The sequence below is a fragment of the Brachionichthys hirsutus genome, chromosome 10 (genome assembly GCF_040956055.1).
Source record: "Brachionichthys hirsutus isolate HB-005 chromosome 10, CSIRO-AGI_Bhir_v1, whole genome shotgun sequence".
NCBI lineage: Eukaryota > Metazoa > Chordata > Actinopteri > Lophiiformes > Brachionichthyidae > Brachionichthys > Brachionichthys hirsutus.
Genome location: NC_090906.1, coordinates 9,885,776 through 9,899,208, shown reverse-complemented (window position 1 = coordinate 9,899,208; position 13,433 = coordinate 9,885,776). Strand labels below are relative to the sequence as shown.

Sequence of the window (13,433 nt, the reverse complement as noted above, 5' to 3'; positions counted from 1 at the left end):
CGGCAGGGAATTTATATTTATGCCCCACCAAAGGAATAACATCAAGCCCTATGGCATGGGCTATTCACATCTCTCAAAAACCACTGGATAGAATCCACGATGATTTCACACATGCTTTGTAGGGGCCCTAAAGGTGTGCAGCACATAAGTGGTACTTAGTTTTATGTTTTTAGGCATATTTCCACCGAGGCAATTTTAGCTTACATTCGCCCATGATAGAGGTTATGATCTATCAACACAGTTGAGTTTTATCAGCAGTGGATGTTTCTGTTGAACACAGTTAAGGGGGCGGGGGGGGGGTGGAGGGCATAATCCATTCCGTAATACTGTTCGAAAACCGAAACTATATTTCCCATAAGAAATAATGGAAACTAGACGACTCTGATCCTACGCACCGGATAAATGCCCATTTACATGCCTACAGTTATATTAATGTGTAACTACGTGGATCTAAACAACAGGTAACACCTAAAAGTGTAAATAGTATGAAAAACAAAAGCATAATAAAAGTCAATTCAACACAATTCCGTATCATTTACATACCGTTTTGGCTGCGGTGTCGGGAGGGAGGCGGAGGGACAGTTGGAAGGGGGGAAGGATTATTCCTTTGAAAAGGAGGCCTCCTCCATAAAATCACTGCGTATCCGTCCTGGGGGGGTTTTCCCTGCTATTTCTCTTTTGCTCAGTTTTCTTAAGAAAAGTCTAATTTGTTGATTTCCCCATGCTGTACTGCAGCAAGATCCCAGACATGGAGGCTATTTTCATATTTGTGGATTATTTCCTTCTTCAATTCAACAGTTGTTCTCGCTCCTTTCCTCTTTTCTTTGCCAGGTGTCTTACTGCTGCGGCCGTTGTTTAGATCCATAACTAAGAAAGTTCAAAAGAATAAATGCGAAACTAGACAACAACTCACAAGTTTTTGATTTTTCAAGAAACTTTCCACATGGACCAGATGCGTTTTGTCTCCATGGTTACAAGTCAAAATATTTTAAAAAGTATTCTAACAATGGTTCTTAACAAAGACAACTTGGATAACGTATTTCTAGCTGTCTTTCTTCGATGAAATGAGTATGTTTCACTTGTTTGAAATAAGTTGCTGATATCAAATTCAGAATTACCATATATTTACAAAAATATATTGGAACTTTTAATCTGTGTCTTCAATAGAATATGGCATGAAAGGGATTAGAAAATCATTGAATTACCTTCTATCATATTCGTATTTTGGAATTAGGATTGGAGCTAAACAGCTGCGTAAAGAGCATCCGTCCCTCCAACTGTCTTGCAGAATCCTCCTCTTTTTAAGTGGTCATGGGCTGTTCCAGTGCGCATGCCACATTGAAATAGACTTTGGCGCTTTTCTTCATTGTCACAAAGGGCCAGGCACTTCACTGGAGTTCCCATTCCCCTTTTACATAGTGATAAGACAGCCATTATCCTTTGAACCTTTCTTTTCACCGAGCCAGGAGAAAAGGAGGAGTGAAAGCGAAGGAGGAGGAGGACAGAGAAAGATTTCTTCCCTGAGGTGAGCCTGGCCTCACCTCTGTGTGGCGAGCTTTTTTTGTGAGCAGTGAAGAGGTCCTTAACCTTCTATCAGATGGAGGCACACAGTTGTGTTCTGCTTGAATAACTACATTGAAAAGCCCTGAAGCACGGGAGATGGTTCTATAGACTCTGCAAGTGGCAAAGAGAGAGAGAGAGAGAGTGGAGGAGAGCCAAAGAGAGAGAGGAGACTGTATTGCATGACCTGCTGGAGTGTGACTCTCACACGATGTGCACATTCGTTGTTTAAGTGCCCATCAGTGCTTCGCCGTGAATCTGTGTTCTGTTGTACGGGTCTCGCTAACAGGATGGTCCTCCTCTCATAATGTCACAACAACACAGTTCACACATTTATATAATGCACTTCCTTTAATAGATCCCGCTTCACTCCACGACGTCGCAGTCTTTCTGCTCTCCGTCTGTAAATGGTCTCGCAGTAGCAGTGCCATCAATAGAGTACAGCTTGGGCGGCGTGCGGATGGCTGATGATACCGTGGGACCGTCTTTAGGATTCAAGGCAGTCACTTTTCATCGGCTCGCTTGTTTACTTTGACAGCATTGCTAACATTAGCGATTTTACTGGGCTACCTCAGAAAGCAAAGTAATTACATATAGGGTGTCGTAAAATAGCGAGATGTTCTGTAAATTATTTTTGAGGCCGATTGTGGGTGTGATTTTACATTTTGATTAGTTTCATCACAACACCCAAGCGGAGGACAAGGAATTGTTACCCTTTTTTTCGGCGTTTAAAAAAAGAAAGAAGAAAAAGTGAATCTAATCATTCTCACATTTGATTCCAGAATGTGATATTTATTGGTATTGCTACGTAATTTGAGACATGTACTGCAGAAACACAATCCAGAAGTAGCTCTGTCCCCTTCAAATTCAGGTTAAGACATCATAACCCACTGTACTACAAATTCCAGTTATCCCACTTCCTCTACACTTTAATGCGATTTTCATCAGATGACCTGGCTACGCAACAATATAAATGTCTGTTGATAAAACCACCGCTGAAGGCGATATTACGTGGAAGCTGTATATACACAATTTTTATGTTTTCCCACCACACACTCATCAGATAAGACTTTTTCCAGAGACATAGGAAGCATTATTTTTACTGCATTTTTTGTTGTTGGTGTGTTGTGCCAACAGAGGAAGCTCTTCATCGCTTTGTTGTACACAAGTGTAAGCGTCTTTATACCACAGTTGTTGCAGCAGGGAGTCGATACTTAACATTTACAATCATCTTCTGTTTCTCATCATAAATTTACTTTCAAGCTTTTTATGGACTGCCTGTCCCGCCTGTGCCTTTCTTGTCTCAGAGACGGCACCTTCTCGCTGCAACAAATGTGAAACTCATTAACGCAACTATAATTTTCTGCTTATGTTTTGCTCTGCAAGATCTTCACTGTAAATTTGCAACTATGCTTCAAGCATTTCATTCACCGAGCTTAGGATTTTACAAGCCGCACCTGCACTGGCATGCAGCCTCTGTTCTCCCAGCCACTTCTGTCCAGTTGTGTGTACTCTCCTACAGAGAAACAATCTACTACTGTATTTTCAGCTCGTCGCCACAGCAAATCAACCTTCTCCACTTCACCCTGTCCTTTGCATCGTCCTCCCCAACGCCAGCCACTCTCATGTCCTCCCTCACTACGTCCATGTATCTTCTCCTGGGTCGACCTCTAGCCTTGTTCCCTGGCAGTTCCATCCTCAGCATCCTTCTACTGTCCCCGTCTCTTCTCTGGACATGTCCAAACCATCAAAGTCTGGCCTCTCTGACCTGATCTCCAAAACGTCTGACCTTCACTGTCCCTCTTATTGTCTCATTTCTAATCCTGTCCAACATGGTCACTCCCAAGGAGAACCTCAGCATCATCTTCTCTACAGAGAAACCATATTCCACATAATAATGAATTTAGTGTTGGTTTAACATAGAACGTGATCATTTCCTAATCCGTTTGACATGCAGTCAAATTGCAGACAGATTACATATTTTATGTGGTTCATTGTATCCAATATAATTTTATATAAAATGTTTTTTAGCCTCTTCAACTTTTTGGATATTTGTAAACATAAGCTAATTCTACAGCACATTCACCACAAGGTTGCAGGTTAGCAAGATTAGAAAAGACTGGGAAAGTCTCAAGAAGAAAAATACTTGTGTTCTTTTTCTTTTGTTTATATCAGCAAGGCGCACACAACCTGTAGTTTCACTACTGCCACCGTCTGGCAACAATACTGTATAGCAAACACAAAGACAAAACATATTGGAAGACATTTTTGTGTGGATAAATAATGAAAACTGAATTTTCAAAACTCAATACCAATCCATACTCGGAACCCTGCAGAGCCACTTTGTTTACATTTTAAATAGCATCTTAAATCCAAAGAAAAGGTGCCCTGGAGCCGGATGTGTCTCGTGAACCATAGAGTGAATAACCGGGTCCTACGAGCTGTGCCAGCGTCTCGTGTGCCAAATGTGTGGCAAGAGGGTGGCGTGAACAGAGTGCCAGCGTCAGTCTGCCAGGCATTTCTCTTTATCCAATCAGGCAGTTCAGCTTGAGCGAGACTCCTATTCTTGTCCTTTACCATCTCTTTGCACAACTTTGCCACCCTAACATGAAAAACAAAGACCCCCCCGAGGAGCATCAAGCTTTCTCTGCGCACTGTTACTTACCTAGAGACCATAACCAGGGAGCGAGTGGTGCCGAGTGTTCCCTCTTTAGCTTCTGTCAGCTGCTCTCTCACCCTGCTCTACGGATATGTTTATCCACCGAGACACAATCACAGGCTAAATGAGCATGCCTCCCTGTTTTTAAGCATTTCTTCAGAAAGCAGGCTTCATTTAGAGATCAGCGTTTTTTTCAGGGATGTATTCAGGGAAAAAACAAACTGTCTGACTGTGTGTGGCTTTATTGGACATGATGAGGGATGATATTATGGTGGATGCTTGCTGCCACGGCAGCTGCGGGCTGAGGAAGGATCCCATTTGTCTCACGCTCGCTTAGTGTAATGTGTCTGTCACCCTCCACAATACCGGACATTGGTGTTCATCGAAATAAACACATTGTCCACACATTGTCCATTTTTTCCACTGCTTGTCTTTATTGTGAACTTTCCCTCCTGCTGTACCTTTTCCCTCGTATCTTATTCCTCTTCCCATGTCATGAAAAATAACAAGCTTCAGCGCGAAAGAGAGCCAGTAACTGGACAATCATTTAGAATGATGATGTGGGAAAGAGGTGCTTAGAGAGAAAGAAAATGTCGAGCATTTACTTTAAGAGCTGATTTTTATTTTAAGAGTCGTCGTGAATGTGATTGAATGAGGAGAGGGTGACGCGAGATACTCGCTGAAAACATTACGCTAATTTCCGTACCTGTGTTCTGTCTTCCAGGTTGATGACGCCATGCTTATGTTTGATAAGACGACTAACAGACATAGAGGTAAGTGCACAGCATCTGCTCGCTTCCCTCCCGTGTTTTTGCTCTGTCTTTCTGAAATGTGAGGAAAATAGTCATTTTATGTCCTTTCCCCATGAGATAACACAGAAATGTTCCAATCTTGCATGATATTAGGTGAACCGTCTGTTCAACAATGGGAGCGTGTCAAAGTAATCAATAAAGCCAGTATGGTCTTTGGAATGTGTATGTGTGTGTGTGAGAGAGAGAGAGAGAGAGAGAGAGAGAGATGATTCTGGTGTGAGTGTTTCAGGTGCTTAAAGGGTGTAAAGATTGTGAGATGGTGGGTGCTGTGCAGTCAGATAACAGCATCAGATAAGTTCTGGGAGAAGCACTGACTTTATCTCCCATCAGCTCCTTATCTTAGATGAGGGGACGTTTCTCTCTCAAGCAGAGGACTTTCCAAAGACAGGTTTCCTCCCTGCACCACAATGCGGTGTTATGCATTTAAGCCAAGCTGCACACATGCAGGCCCGATTTAACCACCACCGAGAGCATGCGGGCCTCCGACGTTACCCCAGGCCCCGATGGGAAGGCTTTTATCGGCTATGAATCATCACACAGGTGTTCTAAAGGAACCTTTAGGGGACAGTCTCTCCCTGCTTATGCGTGCTCATACATGGATCACTGCAAGGGCGAATTGTCGACAGGAACTGGCGGCTAGTTCCACAAGAAAAAGGACCAGACACCCCTCTGTCTCTGTTTACTTTTGGGCATCGCATCGTCTCACTGAAGCTTTTTTTTTTGCCTCAGAGTAAACGGTTGTTTGCGGCGAGCGGCTCATCCTCTCAACCTGTATAAATGTTTTAAGTGCAGTTGGCTCGGATCGAAAGCCGGATTGTTTTTTTTTTTACGTGCTTTCTCTTTGAATCCGTGCGTCTGTGTAGGTGTGTGTACTTTGTGCAGACAAACTGTTTGAGTCTGGTAAACAGTTTCTAAGAGTGGAACATGTGAACTATAGTGGAAGTGATCTATGGCTTTGAGGGGATTTTGATCTGTAGTGACAGAACCCAGTGTGAGGTTTACTTTGAGACGGAGGCTTTTCTCGCTCCGTCTCTCTCTCTCCGTCTCTCTCTCCGTCTCTCTTGTCTGCTGTACTGCCAGCCGTCTATGAAAGGGGATGGGCGCCATGCTCAGGCTGTGCGTTAGGCGTTTGCCTCTGGGCTGCAAAATGCCCTTCAAATGAAGACAATGATGGAGAAATAGCCTCCTTGGCATTTTTTCTGATGACAGCGGGCATATTTATATTGAGTTTGACACTCGGGCAGGAGGCAGGTGCGCTGCTTCCTCCCAGCTACCATCCTGATATTTTGTTCCAGTCAGAATTTGAAACCGTGATTATTTGCTGCTTCAATCTTAAAGGCGCAGCAGGTCGGCCGGATGACTTGTATGTAAAATGTACAGACCTATAAGAAAATGTGAATAATTCATCGCATCCTTTGGTGTGATTGTGTAATATTAATGGCTTTGGCTGTCCTGTGACCACAAAGTAAAGACATTGAATATTTTATCTGTGAAACCAGTTGCCTGGCCCCACTTAACCACCGCCTACAGATCTAGTGATGAGCATCTGGCTGCCTGCAGTCCAAATCAATTTCACTCCTGTGTTCATTTGTAATTTACAGATTGAATCATGAAAAAATAATCCCCAGATTTTCTCTGCCTCACTCCAAAACATATAAATAACACATTATTTATTTAACAGGCCGAGTGTCACACCATGCAGTTTTCCTTAAACCATGGTGCCTGTTCCATGACAGCAGGTGCACCCGAAGAGACAGACATTCTAACAGTTACCCTTTTCTTGTTAAACTTGAATGCTATCATACACGTGGCACTTACACACGCACACACACACACACACACACACACACGCAGATTCATTGTCGATTTTACATATATGCATTGCATTCCAAAAGCATAAAAGTGCACAAAGAATCCAACAGCGTCCTGCCTCGGTGAAAGGAAGGAATGTCGGTGAAGATAAAATGCATTTTTAAAAGCAAACGCAACACCGATGAGACGAGGTACCCAGTATAAAAGCAAGAACCTTAAAATAATAAAACAAAGTGAAGATAAAAATAAAAATAATTTAAGAAAAGAAGACACCATCAGGAGTTCGATGTGATCTCTTGCTAGGCCTGCTGCCCTGCACACGATTACTGCACCTCATCTGAATGTCATCTCAGTGAATTCTTGTTCTTCAGATATTGCCATATTATAAAACACCGTATATTGTTTGGGGGAGGTTATTGTGTACACGGTGCATGATTGACACTTAATTGCGAGTGTGTTTTCTTTGGGGCTGTGTTGCATTGGATAGAGGACAAACGTCACACTCCACTAGTAGCAGCATTGTCCTTCAGACGGTCCCTGCGAGGCTGGCGAAACGACAGCCAGAGGACACATTCTCTAGCCACTCTCGTGTTCTCTGTACGTTCCTTTTACTCCCTATCTCTCCCAGTCATTCAGACTTATTCTTTCTTCCTTTCTTTTCCTTACTATTTCTGTCCCTACGCCATATCCCTCTCCGCCTGTCTTCACCATCTCGCCATTTCCCCTTGTCTTTCTCGCTCCTGCTAGAGGACACTCGCTGTAAGCAAAGCTCCTCACAAAGGCGCGTGCTGCACACCATCGCCTTGGCATTTAAAGGAGTAGAATACGGCCAATTGTGTTGGAAATTGAACTCTCTAAAGCCTCCCTTCCCTCTGCAGCAGTTCATTGTGGGTGAGTTCAGTGTCTTTGGTGAACAGCTTGGGCTGTCCAGAGGTTGATGCCAGAGGGCACCTATTGTTGCCATGCTCTGCTGCAGCGCATCCACTCTTCATCTTCTCCTGACGGTCATTCTGCGACAGAAAAGGAGAATAAAAAAAATGTCTATTTCACATATCGCTTTTTGTCATTTCCGATGGTTCACTCAGCAGCAGGGGAAACGGACAACAGAAGCTACGCTTTGCAGCAAGGTCGTTAGCGACAATCGCCATTGTATGGACGCCACTCGCCGTGACATCCATACGCCAACCCCGGGTGATAGGAGCTATAGGGGGGGGGGGGGGGGGGGATAAAGGCTTTTGGAAGGGGCCTCACTCAAAATCATTCTGTCATCTGTTGCCTTATCTATGACCTAACATGCGATTTTACTGTCAAACTCAATTGTTCGTGGGGAATAAGGAGTAGCCGAGGTAAGAAAATGCATCTCATCGAGGAGGGAGACGATGATGAAAGTGTGGTAACCATCGCATCCACCAAATCTATGTGGTTGGATTGGTACATTATGAAGCAGGGTATATGAAGGGTTAATTCTCTTGCTCCTCTAATTTAACAGACCATCCTTCCCTATCAATTTGTCACACACAGTATTTCCGTGTGTGTAACCCATGCAGTACCATGGATGAGTACTCTCCTCGTTTGATTGTTCACAACCAGCTTCCCAACACGAGTGTACACGATGCAAACGAGCACAAACGTATGGTTATTTAGGTCAAAGCTGCTTTCCACAGTGTCGGAGTCATGCTCAGCAAAATACGTGCCAGAACGAAACATTAGAATGCTGCAGTTTTCATCAAGTTTTTAGTTAATTACCGCGTGAGCAAATATTGAAAGTGACGCCTATATCTATATTCACTCTCCCTCACCTTTGTAATTACACCATTAAGAAGATGATGAAATCCCAGTGCAATTTTTCCATTGTTTTACAATAGTTTGTAAGAAGACAGCACCCATTAGTGTAGCTATATAATTACTGCGTGACTGATTGTAAGCCAAATTCTGTATTTGAATGATGCAAGTAATAGCAACGTGCAACCGGGGCTGGGGACCGGGAGGTAAATAGTTGAAGCCGCAAGGCTGCTTTGTGCAGGGCAGATATTAGAAACCACTTTTCCTGGAGAAGAGGTAGGTGCTTGGTTGTCAATGAGGAAGGGGACAGGGCTGGATTTGTGTATACCTTCTCTTTTTTCTATGAGCTTTAAAGTGCTGGTTTTCTTGCTGGCAGACAAACAGAAGCCTGCATTGTGTGCGCCTGTAATCTCTTTACCTGGATTGGCAGCAAAGCTAGCAAGTGCATCTACTAGTGTGGAATTGGCACTGAAGAGTCAATGTCACACTGAGGGAGCTGCCTTCCAAACACCCCCCCCCCCAAAAAAAAAAACTGATTGTGTGTCTGTGAGAGAGTGTGTGTGTGTGTGTGTGTGTGTGTGTGTGGATGACAGGATGCAGCGCCTTTCTTTTTGGCATTTATGTGTCTTTGTTCAATGGAAAGGTGGGTTTTTTTCAGCCCCTTTGTAAGCCATGCCAACAATACGTCAAAGCTTAGACCAACCAAATGTGCGACTGTCACTCATTCATAGTTTTATTTAGTGTTTTGTGGTGTTTTATTTCCTTTTTTTTTGTGTGCGAGTGTGTGTGTGCAGTGCTTTATAAAGCGAAAATCTTTGCCCCAGCGTCCACAAGCTTCCACCGTAACAAAGGCTCGAATGCTATTAGATACACCAGCTATTTGACATAAATTTGCCTCACTGGCAGAGAAGAAGAAAATAATTGGCCTCATTATCTTTCATCTCTTTGGCATATTACATTCATTATTTTATACAAAGACTTTCAGGATGAGTCCTGCACTCTGGGAAGCAAAGCTTGCACCTCCACAGGTTAACTGTTGCTCCCTGAAAAGCCCCGGTAGTAGACAATGTCTCATCAGCCGCCTGTGCTAGGAAGTGAGAGCATGGCCGTCGGAGCAGAGGATGTCCGTCTCTATGGCGTGATTGTTGGATCATTGGCTGAATGGGAGAGAAGGAGGGAAAGGAGGGAGTGGGGAAGGAAACGAGTACAGTTAGAGAGAAGAAATGATAATGAAAAGAGGTCTGAGAAAAAAAATGGCAAGAAAAGTCAAATGAATGCATTCAAAGGCAGAAAAGGGGGGAGGAAATGAAGAAAAGGAGAGAACCTCAGTGGGAAGCTTCCCCCTGCTGGCTCCTCTGGCTGGAAGTTGCTGCCGATGGCTTCAAAAGAGCGCCAGGCAGTCTCGGCCTCCGCTTCTAGCAATTAGAGATCACTCCAGCCGATGCCTCCTGGCCAGTCTGCAAATCCCTCAAAAATACCCTCTGATTACTACTGTAGGACACAGGCTGTTTACCAAATGGATCTAGCGCTGCTGAGAGAGGGGTTTGATAATGCCTGCTTTTGTTCAGGCAAGAGATGAAGCAGAGTCTTTTGAGTTTTTTTAAAAACGGCCATGATTTGAGACACGACTTTCCACCTAGGAAAAGAAGAAAACGTTTCCAGTTCTTTAATTCCTCAGTCCAGATAGTTCTTCAGGAGAATGGATCGGCTTTGTCATTGCAAAGAAACCAACCCTGTTTGGAGAGAACTCGAACAGCAGTGTCTTTCCACCAGTACATTTGCAAGGTCCAGCTCCTCTTAGATGGTTAATACACTCCAGAGCCAGTCCCTTGTTAAACACACGGGCCGCCTGTCGGTTCTACTGGGGCTGTAGTGTTTGCTTCTCTGCGCTCTTTGCTCGCCGCACTGATGCAGAATAAAACAATCAGCTGCTCGGCCTGACTTCACTGATTGACACAGAGTTCAGTCAGTTGGGATCGGCTGTCCCTGCAGTTTTCCCTGCGTCGCTTCGGCCTTCCAACACGAGCCGACGCCTTCCTCATCTTGACCAACCTGATCGCTTTTGAATGCCATTTCAACTCTACCACAGCCTTGGGGCCTCTCACCCCAGCCTAATCGGAAAACGATAGCTGCACAGGCTCACAAGGCCAGCCGGCAACCCATTCCCCAGAGTAGATGCATAGCCCAGTCCATGCTTCCTCGTCCTCGGGGCATCACCAGCGACCAACTGCCTCATCTCTAAATGAGCACCGACAGTAGTGGAGCAGCTTTTACATGTCTCTGTGTATCTTGCTATGAGCCTGAGGATACAGAGTTGGCATGTAGGTGAATAAAGAACATAGGATCCTCTAATTGTCACCTGTCTCTGCCCTTTCCTGACTCTATCATTGTTGCTGTCGAAGTAGGTGTGTGTCTTTGTGCGCTTTAGGCTCCACTACGCCTCGTAGACCGGATGAGTTCAGTTCTTTAGAGTGCGCTGTGCTGGCCCTGCATGACCGTCGCAAGGCGAAGGAGGGTGAAGGCAAGAGATTGCAGAAGAAAGCCTGGGGTTTTAATCTCTTCCCCGTGTTTATCTCGCCACCAGGAAACACAAACCATGTGCCATTAAAAACATCAGCTGCTCCTACTGGTTGGCTGCACAGCTCCGCACCGCAGAAGACGTTTGAAGGACAAAATGAAAGGGACGGAAAAAAATATGTTCAGAAAAGCACATTTGTGCATGGTCCGATTTCACGCTTGTGTGTGTGTGTGTGCGTGTGCGTGTGCGTGTGCGTGTGCGTGTGCGTGTGCGTGTGCGCGCATTGGAAAGCCATATTGAGATATTAGCATTTTTCTTTGGATCTGCAGTATCTGTGAATGGACGGATAGACGGCGACGCCACACGGCATATTTGCAGCATATATTCTCTCTTAACAGCAGAGAAGTTATTTGAACAAAAAAATAAGCAAACATCTCCGGCCTCAGCTGCACATTGGGAATCAGTCTCTTCAGGAAATGAAAATGCCAGCATGGAATTGTCATCATATTGAGAGTTAGCCAACCTCTGACCTTGTAATACCCCCTCAGCTTCTCAATTTGTGACCTGCTGGATGCTCTTAGAAAGCGAAACCATTGGGGAGGATCTACTGCTGACATCATCATTTTCAGAACACCTAATAGTGGATTTGCCAAGGTTAAACCTCCTGTGAGATTGCAACCCAGAATACTGGGACACAAATGGGCATGTAAGACGCACGCTCATATTTCCTGTCCATGAAACACAACTAGCACATGAGTCTGTTTGAAATGGCATCCTGTGCAGGCAAGCTCCTCTTAATCTGGATGATATTCTGCTGTTGTTGTCACAGTCGAGACATTTAAAAAGAAAAGGAGTTACAGCAAGGTGTTCCTATAACTTCAGGAATATTAGTTTCACTCCTAAAGCGCACGAGGCGGTTAAGCAAGAGGAGAAGTGGAAGCTTCCTCTGCGTTGCCCCCTGTATTTACAGCCTGATTGGTGCCTACCCGAGCATCTTACAGCTGAGCGCAGCACATGAGGGAATTAACTAAGTGCCTGTTGTGCAGCGTTAGTAAAATATGTCACTTCTTGTTTTTGTAACATTTTTTAAAACATGCTGATCACACACGGACGCGTTTTTCTGTGGCCTTCACACCTACAGATGCACCGCTCAGATATCCGGACGTCAGCCGTTCGTCCTGCTTTGAAATCACTTTGAAAGATGTTCAAACATGATTTCCATGGCTCCAGAAATGATTTACTGTGCAGTTTTTTTTAATTATTAATAAGTAAGCAGAAAAGAGATGAGAAGTAAATGTGTTCATATTTATTCTCGTAAAAAGTGGAATAAAATGGCGAGTTTAAAGTTTGTTAATTTCTTACTATCCCTTAGCACTGTGCAGTGATTCTTAGCCTCAGATACATTAGCTTGCATGAAACAGATTGTTCTGTTATTTGCTGTTCGGTCTCGGTGCAGCTTCAGTTTACGTACAGGCGCCAATAAAAAGAGGACAAAATAACCCGATCTTTCTGGTTCTGGGATGCTTTGAAAAGCGGCTGCTTTTCCTGTGCCTCTCAAGTGTAAAGGTGGTCACAAAGCGCCAACCCACAGGGCTGAAAATCACAATCAGCCGCTTGAGCCTCAGCAATCACCGCTCACGGAGAGATTGCAGCGTGATTCAGATTTCATCACTTCCAGTCCAGACATCAAATCTCAGATTCAATGGGAGAAAGAACAATCTCTGGCTTCCTTTGTGCGTCTGTGCTTTGTTCTTATCCTTTCTGCGCTGAGTGTTCTTTATCATACGACGTGTTGAACCAACATGCCAGTCATCCCCGCATTTCAAGGCGATTCTCCCCGCCTTCGCTCCCTTCCGGCACGCTGTCGTGATTTTTGCTCTTCTTATTTGACCAACTTTTACCATGTGGCCTTACTGTACTGGCAGCTGATTGGCCTCCTACGGCTGTGGTCGTTTACCACTTGAACATTTATAGTCGCCTTGTTTGAAGCCGGAGAAGCCACCAAAACAATCAGAGCCCCCACTGGGTCCTCTCTGTCTATCACTTGTAAGGGTTTTTTGTGTGTGTGTGTGTGTTGTTGATTTTTTTTTTTAAAGATTGTAGCCATAAAATAGCAGGAATTGCCTTCCTTTATGAACAATAAGGCACCTTTTATTAATCAGTGACTCACAGAGCTTTGCTTTTGTCAGGACGGGGGACTTGACACGTCTGAAAGCGACACTCTTAAACTGTTGCATGATGAAGAAGATGTATTTAAACGGCAACTTCTTTTACATGACAGGCACACAGC

At 44.3% G+C, this 13,433-nt stretch overlaps 1 protein-coding gene across 1 annotated transcript in view; it reads left to right on the top strand.

Annotated features, from left to right (window-relative positions):
- Positions 1-13,433, top strand: part of LOC137900100 (RNA-binding protein Musashi homolog 2) — a 200,396-nt gene that overhangs the window by 114,412 nt on the left and 72,551 nt on the right. The window contains exon 7 of the mRNA XM_068744155.1: positions 4,944-4,992. Within this exon, the coding sequence (XP_068600256.1) occupies positions 4,944-4,992 (49 nt within the window). The remainder of the gene's footprint in view (positions 1-4,943; positions 4,993-13,433) is intronic.